Source organism: Micropterus salmoides, unplaced genomic scaffold, assembly GCF_014851395.1.
Source record: "Micropterus salmoides isolate LMB-PRFRI ecotype aquatic unplaced genomic scaffold, ASM1485139v1 Ms_hic_scaffold_17, whole genome shotgun sequence".
NCBI classification, from domain to species: domain Eukaryota; kingdom Metazoa; phylum Chordata; class Actinopteri; order Centrarchiformes; family Centrarchidae; genus Micropterus; species Micropterus salmoides.
Window position 1 is genome coordinate 4,470,696 of NW_024040817.1, and position 10,400 is coordinate 4,481,095.

At 41.4% G+C, this 10,400-nt stretch overlaps 2 gene segments (V, D, J or C); both read right to left on the minus strand.

Moving 5' to 3' along the window:
• Positions 1 to 6,905: 6,905 nt before the first annotated feature.
• LOC119907702 lies at positions 6,906 to 7,400 on the minus strand. The segment is given in 2 exon segments: positions 6,906 to 7,237; positions 7,345 to 7,400. Coding segments are annotated over 2 exon segments (384 nt in total).
• Positions 7,401 to 9,191: 1,791 nt separating this feature from the next.
• Positions 9,192 to 10,089, minus strand: LOC119907564. The segment is given in 2 exon segments: positions 9,192 to 9,818; positions 10,035 to 10,089. Coding segments are annotated over 2 exon segments (360 nt in total).
• Positions 10,090 to 10,400: the final 311 nt, after the last annotated feature.

The window sequence follows — 10,400 nt, forward strand, 5'->3', positions numbered from 1 at the left end:
GTTTTCTTTACTTTTTTTAACCTAAGTTCAGTTTTGAAGTACTTGTACTTTCCCTCTCAGAGAGAAATATTCTGCTTTTTTAAAAATAGTTTTATACTTCATTGTTACTTTGCAGATTAAAATTTTACATAAAAACATATGATGAGCTCATAATAAACAATGATTTGGCCTGTTTGTGGTCTGTGACCTGGTTGTTGGGCCCCGTGTTTCAGACGTCTGTGAGTTGTTAGCAGTTCCGCAAAAGACATTTTGCCTCATAACTTCACACATGGTTTGATTTCAAAAACTGTTTGAGCCCTGAGGAGAACAGAAAAATCAAAGCTATGTGTACCACAACTTTGATTCTTCTTCTCACATCTTCCATTAATCATCTCACGACCCCCTCAGATTTATCTTGGGAGGCAAATATGGTTCTTTTAACTTTAGATTTATCTGACAGTCACAGTTCATTTTCATTAGATTTTGTATGTTTAACTGCACAAATTAAAATACCTTACACAGCATATTAACTTGTTAAACTTTGCTCCACTTCCACCAGTTGTGACACTAAAATGCTGCAGTAACAATATTTCAACACTCTGGAAGGAGCCATTCTGCCCAAATTAGTTCTTTTGGATTAACTAGATTTTGCTGATGATGCTGGAGTGAACATTTAAAAACAGGACTTTTACTTGTACCAGAGGATTTTCAAGAGTAATATTCTTATTATTAAATATTATTTCAGTGTTGATGTTTTGACAGTTCTTCTTCACCTTGAACAACATTAATTATTTTGTCTCTTGGAGGATAAATTTAACAAGCCCACACACACGTGTGGTGCCAGACTCCAAAATTTAAAGGGCTGTTTGAGGTTAGGACTTGATGGTTAGTTGTAATAGTTAGGGTTAAGGGAAAGGGGCTAGGGAATGCATTATGTGAATGACGGGCCCCCATGAAGATACTGCCATAATGGTGTGTGTGTGTGTATGTCCTCAGTGAACTGTATCAGTCTCTGCAGTAGATTCCAGCTGCAGAAGTCAGTTCAGTTTCTGTTCAGTCTGACTGAGGGAGGTTTTTGTACGACGCTTTTTCACTGTGTGAACACATGCTGACTGTTGATATAATGATAACTCTGACAGTAGTAAACTGCTGCATCTTCAGCCTGAACTCCACTGATGGTCAGAGTGAAGTCAGTCCCAGATCCACTTCCACTAAAACGATCTGGAACTCCAGACTGACGGGTTGAGGCATCATAAATCAGGAGTTTAGGAGCTTCTCCAGGTTTCTGAAGGTACCAGTTGAGGTAGCTAGGTCTAATACTGGTTTTACATTTGAGAGAGACAGCCTGTCCTGGAACAGCAGACTGAGATCCAGGAGATTGAGTCAGGATGATTTGTCCTGATGAACCTGGAAAAGATGAAAAAGAGGAGAAGGGTTATTGAGACAAATCCAGCTGGGAGAAAGATGATCAGCATTCCAAACAGAAGAGTCTCATTTCTTTAGGATGGAGAACAGATGGAAGAAGGTAAATGCTGCTTGTTTCAGTGTTTCTCCATCACAGCAGAACATCATTGTGGTGAACCTGGTTGCATCCTGAAGCAAAGTTTTCAAAAGAGAGTCTCAGCCTGAACAAGGAGCCCCAGGGTGGCCAGCAGTAGAATCAGTGACATCTGGGTTGATTTAAAGGATCGTTCAGATCACCTGTTGCACAGAGTGTGGGGACTGACTCCAACAATGACTGAGAGCAGCTTGGTGATTCTCCTTTTAGTAAATCAGGGTGTGATGACGCCCATTCTTGAAAGCATAAGAGAGGTGGGCAACTGCACACCCAGGGCTAGTGACAAAACTTTGAGAAGTTTTTTTTAAATAATAATAATAACAACAACAATATAAATATTATAATAATAATTTCATGGCACTCAAGGTCACCTTACAACAAGAAGCAAAAGTATGTACATATCATAAAAATAGCATAAAAAATAAAAGGAAAATGAAATTTAAAACATCAACAGTCACAATGGGAATTGGTGTTGTATATTATTCCAGTGAGTATGGTAGTTTAAAAAGATTTGAGCGCAGTTTGTAATAGAGTCCAGTGTACGGATGTGTGGGGGGGAGAGTGTTCCAGAGTTTGGGTGAAGCATAGTAGAAGATCCTAGTACCAATTGTACTGATGTTGATGGTTGGTAGTGCCAAAGACTTGCTGTGGAAGACCTCAGGGAACGAGATGGAGTGTAGGTCTGAATGAGTTCAGTGAGATAAGTAGGAGACAGATTGTTGAGGGCTTTGAATGTTAGTAATAAGTTTAAAGTTAATCCTTTTGTGATACAGGGAGCAAGTGTAGTTGAATCAGCAGAGGAGTGATATGTTCTGTGGACTTGGAGCGTGTTATGATCCTTGATGATCCGGTTTGCTATGAATGCCTGCTAAAATTGCATTGCAGTAATCAAAGCGTGATGTGACCAAGGCATTTCCTAGGACTTCTGTTGAGTGTTGAGTTAGAGAAGGGCGTAGTCTGGAGATGTTTCGTATGTGGAAAAAGGCAGTCCAGGATATGTTATTGATATGGCTGGAGTTAGAGAGGGTACTGTCCAATATTACACCGAGGCTCTTCACCTGTGTGGAGACAAGTATGGCAGTTCCATCAACAGGGAGTGAGCTGATGTTGATTTTTGACAGAGTAGATTTTGAACCAATGAGCAGTAGCTCTTACTATTGTTGAGTTGAAGGTAATTCGTTGTCATCTATGTCTGAATGTCATGTAGACAGGCAGTGAGTGTACCGGAGGGGAGTATGGAGCTGGGGTTTGTGACCGATAAAGCTGTGTGTCGTCAGCATAACAGTGAAAATGGATGTTGTAGACCCGGAAGATGTTGCCAAGAGGGAGGGGGTAGATGATGATGATGTCCTAGCACTGAACCCTGCAGTACTCCGTATTGGACTCTGGAGGTTTCTGATCTGTAGTTTTATTTTTACATATTGTAACCTTCCTGAGAGGTAGGAAGCAAACCATTGATAGACAGTGCCCCCAATTCCTATATTTGCCAGGCAGTCCATAAGGAGGGGATGTGATGCAGTGTCAAAAGCTGCTGTGAGGTCCAGGAGGATCAGAATGGACAGTAAAGGACTGGGATCTTCTGCACGGAGGAGATCGTTGATGATGTTAATCAGGGTAGTTTCTGTGCTATGTTTGCAGATTGGAATTTTTACCAGGAGACTGTTTTTATTGACGTGGGTCTGTAGTTGAGATACAACTAGGAATAAATCGAACAGAATTTTCGACTTTTACTAGGGTTATGGGGATTGGATCCAGATGACATGTGGAGTTACTGGATTTGGTAATAGTTTCAGAAATGTGACTTTCAGTTTGAAGGCTGAAGTCACAGAATACAGTGAATGTAGGCAGAGGTAATGAACTCCCTGATTGTGGGTTGGTCTGCACTGTGTTTAGGGAGGCAATCTGTTTGGTCTGTGCTGAAGCCACTTACATGAAGCCGGTCAGAAGGGAGTGTTTTTTCTGGAGTTCCTCAGATAGCCGTCGGATGTCTTTTCTAAGGTCAGTGATCTTTTTGTTTGCTTCAGCAAGTAGAATGGAGTCCTCACAGGGTATTGTTGGCATGGTTGCTTTTGGTTTGCTAGCAACCGTAGTATGGCTGTGTGGAGCTGCTGTAAGCTACTAGGCTAGCTCGTGTGTATGGATGCTATCTTAGCTCACTTTCTCTACATTTACTCATTTAGCTGACGCTTTTATCCAAAGCAATTACAATTGCTATATATGTCAGAGGTCGCACACCTCTGGAGCAACTAGGGTTAAGTGTCTTGCTCAGGGACACCATGGTGGATGGGTCACAGTGTGGGACTGAACCTGGGTCTCTCACACCAAAGGTATAGTCTTATCCATTGCGCCGTCACCACCCCGTAGACTAGAACTCCACTCTAGACCAAAACTTTCTGTGTTGCTTCTTGCTGGGTTGGTAGTTTACTGACAACTTCAGCTCGTTGAAGTTGCTCCAGGGGCAGGTGAAGAACGCAGCAAAGCTCTCAATGTTTCAGCCTGATTTGTACAGTCGGTCTCCTCACAGTCGTCTCAGCTATCTCTCATCCTCATAATGATGATAATACACCAGACAGGGGTATTGTGCTTTTTTCTGAGTGTAACAAAATAATATTTGAAGTGCTGCAAGAACTGTAGCCTACATGGTGCTACCTGACACTGTCTAAGTAAGCAAGTAAAGTTACCTTTCACAGATAAAAATCACAAAGTGCTTCACAATAAAATGTAAAACAATACAACATAGTAAAATACAATGCATAAGAAAATTTAAATACATATGGAAAACATAGATCAAAAACCATAAAAACTCCTCGTCTAACTAAAAGCCTGCTTGAATAGCAGCGTCTTCAGTTGCATTTTAAAAGAATCAACAGCATTAAGACAACGTAGAAAGGGAGGCAATGCATTCCACAGCCTAGGTGCCACTGCTTGAAATGATCGATCCCCCCTGGTTTTAAAAGGAGTGTGGGGAACCACTAACAACCCCTGACCTGATGACCTCAGGCTACGGGTCGGAGTATGAAGCTGTATCAACTCCGATATGTAGAGAGGAACTTGACCGTGCAGGGCTCTAAAAGTAAGAACCAGGATTTTAAATTGAATTCTATACTGGACTGGTAACAAGTGAAGTGCTGCTAAAACAGGTGTGATGTGCGCTCTTTTATTAATGTGAGTTAAAAGCCTTGCAGCAGAGTCTAAATGATGTTTAAAAAAGTTTCCTTAATCATGAATATCTGCCGTGACAGCAAACTGTATGAAGGCAGTCTAAACTACAATTCGTGCTTGATGACCAGTGGTGTCAAGCACATTAACTCAGAGTGTGCACGTTCAGTCAGTCAGTGTCGTCCCTCAGACAGCATCGCGACCCAGAAGGTTATCCATGACTTACGGTTCACGTGTCATTCACGAGTTAAACATTTGCATAAGTGGCTCGGAACGGTTGCCTGAACAATCTTACCTGCTGATCCCACAGCTGTTCACAACTCTTCCCTTGACAAGGAGAGTGCATTTTAAACTGGCATAACACAGGTTAATTATAATCAATGCACGTAAAAGATGCAAACGATTTTAGTATAAAGCCATAGTGACTTCGGCTAGGCACAGTACAAGACATAACATAAGATGTAACATTATTAAATAAATTTCAGTCGACACAGCAGCATAAAGGATTATAAACGAACAGAAACAGTATTATAGAACTATCAACACACTATTTACACTATACAATCAATAATGATCACTTACAGACATGCAGCAGAGTGGACAGGTAAATGTTGTCCTTTTCTTATCACTTTGATACAGATGAAAAATATGGATTAATGGGGTATTTAACTAACTGTTGACGTTCAAAGTAGGCTAATTAGCTTCTGTATGGACGGCCTCACTAATGTCACATTTTGCCTCATTAAATGGGCTTGTCTGTATCAGGAATATGCTCTTCTATAAAAGTATGTTTTAAGAAAAGAGTTCTCTGACTCAGCCGCCCTGATTTCCTCAGGCAGGCTGTCCCAGAGCCTTCAGGGCCCTGACTGCAAACTGTCCCCTTTAGTTTTCAGTCGAGACTCTGGAACGGACAAAAGACCTCTGCCCGAGGATCTCAAGATATGTGCAGGTGGGTATGGGACTATAAAAAAATATAACAGTGAGAGAGGCCATGAAGAGCTTTAAAGGTAATCAATAAAACTTTAAAGTCTATTCTAAAATATTCTGGGAGCCAGTGTAATGAAGCTAAAACAAGGGTGATGTGCTCATATTTCTTTGTTCTGGTTAAAAGCCTGGCAGCTAAGTTCTGAACAATCTGGAGTTGATCAATTGATTTTTTTTTTAATGAAGCAAGTAAAAAGGTAGGAAAAAAAAGTAATCCAGGCGTGATGATATAAAGGCGTTTATTACACAAGACAGTAATGAGTCTCCACAAAAATGTCCCATTTAGGGCAATAGAACTGAAACAGAGACTCTTAGCTTCATCCAGGGAGCCTGGTACAGATGACCAATACGGCCCTGAACTGATCCAGTGGAAATGTTTAAGAGCTGTGGGGACAGGACTGATGTGTGATAATGTGAAATACCAGCTTAAGAATGATCTGGATGATCCAGCGCTCACAGATGATGTCCTACTAGCTAAGACAAATGAAACAGCCAGCAGTGGGAGAGGCAGCAAAATGTGTCCCATTTGGTTCATTCCAGCAGTAAAACATTGTAGAATTGTTCAGGCAGACGGCTTTTGGATGCTTCTTCCTAAGATCGCTCAAATCGTGCTTCAAAAAGCTTTAACGCTATAAGACGAGTTGTTATTTTCCTTTAGTTTTATAATATTAGACTAACTGTCAGAGGTTTGTGGATCAGTGTCTGAAGCGTCTGTCTGTATAAAGTGTAGGGGTAGAAGATAGTAAAGGGATCTGTTTTTTGGACTTATGGTCGGCCACATTAATCAGTATATGTTCATATAGTTTATGTTTTCAATTCTGTGAATTTGTAATGTACTTCTACCTTCATGTTGTGTCAACTGTGTCAGATGGAGGTCAGAGGGATGTTTGCAGGAGAACAGGGGAACCAGGCTAAGCATGTGTTTGGAAATGAATATTTGGTGAGTGGACAGTGGTTGATACAAGTGAATTTAAAATGAAGTTAATTAATATACTGAAGGAAATTTTAGAGCCATCAGACAAGTTTGATCCTCTGCTTGCTGTTTTCAGTCAGCTGTGGTTTGTGGGTCCACAAGTCGTGTGTGTGTGTGTGTGTGTGTGTGTGTGTGTGTGTGTGTGTGTGTGTCCTCAGTGAACTGTATCAGTCTCTGCAGTAGCTTCCAGCTGCAGCAGTCAGTTCAGTTTCTGTTCAGTCTGACTGAGGGAGGTTTTTGTACGACGCTTTTTCACTGTGTGAACACAGCTTGACTGTTGATAACATGAACACTCTGACAGTAGTAAACTGCTGCATCTTCAGCCTGAACTCCACTGATGGTCAGAGTGAAATCAGTCCCAGATCCACTGCCAGAAAAACGACCTGGAATCCCTGACATTCTCTCGTTGGTGTTGCGAATGAGTAGTTTAGGAGTTTCTCCATCTTTCTGTTGGTACCAGTGTAAACAGTAAGCACTGCTACAACCCCCAACCTGCTGACTGACCCTACAGCTGATGGAGACGGAGGCTCCCAGAGCAGAGCTCACTGCTCCAGGCTGAGTCACTGTGATCTGGCCTCTGGACTCTGAGGATACAGAGACAAACACATAAAGCAGCGTCATGGTTTTGTGGGCTTCATTTCAGAGGGACGGATGTTCATAGAGGAGAGGAGTTTGATTCTCTGGACTTTACCTGTGAAGCAGCAGCAGAGGAGAGTCCAGATGAGGACGGAGACCAAAGTCATGTTTTTGATGAGGAGGATTTCTGTGGCTTCTGTTGTCATGAAGGACAGCTGTCAGTCATCCAGTGTTCAACTCTCAGGACTATAAAGTCTCCCAGAGCACTGGAGCATGGTGCTGCTGATGCAAAGTGGCTCTCTATGGAAATGCTCTGACTGACTCCAACAGGGACTTGGATTACTCTGATGATGCTGCTTCTCAATGGATCAATACGTTTACCAGAGGATTGATTAGGAATGTGTCAGTGATCATTTTTATGGACATTTGCTTTGATGACTGCAGAAAGATTTTCTTTTACAACATCTTCTGTCTGCTTTCATTTCATTCTAGAGGGATCGATTTGACTTTCACACCAATGGAACAATATATACGTAAAAATGGGATTCATTCTCAACAACTGTGTCACTGTTTGATAAATATAACATGAAATAGTTCATTCTTTTAAAAACAGCAAGTGTTTTTGTTGAGTTTGTTGTGTTCAAAGTCAGAGAGCCGTGTCTCTCTACGGTGAGAGGTTTTTGTATGACGACTTATTTTGAGCTAATAATGTCGTAAATATGTATTGTAATTTTTCCAAATTTAAATCCTGGTTGTTTTATGTCCAGTGCAGTTTGATATCTTTCAGCTCATATGAGGACTCTTTCTGTGCTGATATGCATGAGAGGTTTCTTAAAGGAAGTGAAACAATGTGTGAGTGAGTGACTGGTGGAGCAGAAACCAGCTGTGTGGTCCCCGTCCTCTAAGCCGATTGGTTCTTCTCCTAGGTGATGCCCGTCCCACCCTGATGGTGCTGCCCCCCTCCAGCGAGGAGCTGCAGCAGGGGAAGGCCACGCTCATGTGCCTGGCCAACAAGGGCTTCCCCTCAGACTGGAGTCTGGCCTGGAAGGTGGACGGCAGCAGCAGCAGCAGCAGCAGCTGGGAGGAGAGCAGGAGCCCCGGGGTGCTGCAGAAGGACGGCCACTACAGCTGGAGCAGCACCCTGAGGCTCTCTGCAGACCAGTGGAGGAAGGTGGGCTCTGTGACCTGTGAGGCCACCCAGGGCTCCCAGACTCTGGTCTCAGAGACACTGAGGAGAGACCAGTGTTCCCAGTCCTGACCTGACTCACTGGGACTCTGCTACTGGTTTTCCTCTGCTCCTGCTCTCACTCTGCACTCTGGAACTGTCTCTCTCTTTTATTTGACATCTTTCAACAGCAAGATTTACTAGCTTGTTGCACTGTTTCAATGTTATTTCAGTGTTTCCAGATAATAAAGACCTTTTCATCCAATCAGCTGTTTTCATGTTTATTATCATCAAAGTGTCTTAATAAATGTTCTCTTGATGGTGTCAGTGACTGTTTCACATCCAGAGAACAACAGTATAACGTCATAATATATTTCTAAAGTTACAGTATATTGAGAGATTTTAAAGTCAGACATAACTCCTCATTATATTTTGATTAGTACAAACCAGTGATGGTCGTAGAATTCCATATTTTTTCACAATCAATTTGAATTCATTCATGACTGTAAAACCTTTCCTGCTGTCGTTACAGATTTTTCTGTAATAATAAACCTCTTTGGAACAAAATCCCTGGTAAAACTGTCTTAATGGTAATAACTTTAATCTTGTAATTGTTTGTGTATCCAAAGAATCTTTTCACTTGAATAAAACTAAAGATGATAAAAGGAAATAATTCAAATGTTGCTGATTTATTTACTCCATGAACCTTTTGGTCCCATTATGAAATAAATGTGTTTGCTGGAATAAAAAACACAAATTAAGTTATTTATACATGTTGTTATAGACATGATTGGTCATTTTGACTTGAATGAAATTAGATTTTATTGAGATGATATTTCGTTAAGTATGTTGAAGTTCCTATGAAAAATTGTAAGATATAAAATCATAAATATTTACAATTTTAGTGTTATGATACTTTGTGAATTTCAGAAGAATAGTTCAATTAGATTATAAATGTTTGGCTTAAATACAGAATATTTAGTGTTGAAATGTTTAAAGTGTTGTTGTTATTGTCTAAAAGTTTTTTTATAAACCTCCTGTTGTTTTAGTTTCAGTGCAGCTGTTGAGTCAGATCAGTTCCTCTCCTGCTGAGGGAGGTTTTTGTACGACGTTGTATCACTGTGTGAACGGATAGCTGGAACCCTGCTGACAGTAATAAACTCCTGAATCTTCAGCCTGAACTCCACTGATGGTCAGAGTGAAGTCAGTCCCAGATCCACTTCCACTAAAACGATCTGGAACTCCAGACAGACGAGTTGTAGCTGCATAAATCAGGAGTTTAGGAGCTTCTCCAGGTTTCTGAAGGTACCAGCTGAGGTAGCTTCTAACAGTTGAACTGGCTTTACATTTGAGAGAGACAGCCTGTCCTGGAACAACAGACTGAGATCCAGGAGACTGAGTCAGGATGATTTGTCCTGATGAACCTGGAAAAGATGAAAAAGAGGAGAAGGGTTATTGAGACAAATCCAGCTTGGAGAAAGATGATCAGCATCCAAACAGAAGAGTCTCATTTCTTTAAGATGGAGAACAGATGGAAGAAGGTAAATGCTGCTTGTTTCAGTGTTTCTCCATCACAGCAGAACATCATTGTGGTGAAGCTGGTTGCATCCTGAAGCCAAGTTTTCAGAAGAGAGTCTCACCCTGAACAAGGAGCCCCAGGGTGGCCAGCAGTAGAATCAGTGACATCATCATTGTGCTGCCGGCGTGTCAGTGGCTCTGAAAGGCCTGGACAGCCACTGATCAACACTGGCCTCTTAACGGCTGGGAGCAGAGAGGCAGGACAGATATGCAAACACACAGAGTCAGTGAACTGTAGCTGTCCTCAACATATCATGCTGTTTCCTCCTCACTGCTGGGACAGCTGGCTGTTTAAAACATCCTCATGCAGATTAACACAAACACAGTATGCTATACAGTAACTGACAAGTAATCTTTTTAAACAAGGAAATTATTTTGTTCATCATTCAATTAACAAATTAACTAAGACTTATAATGATAATACTGTC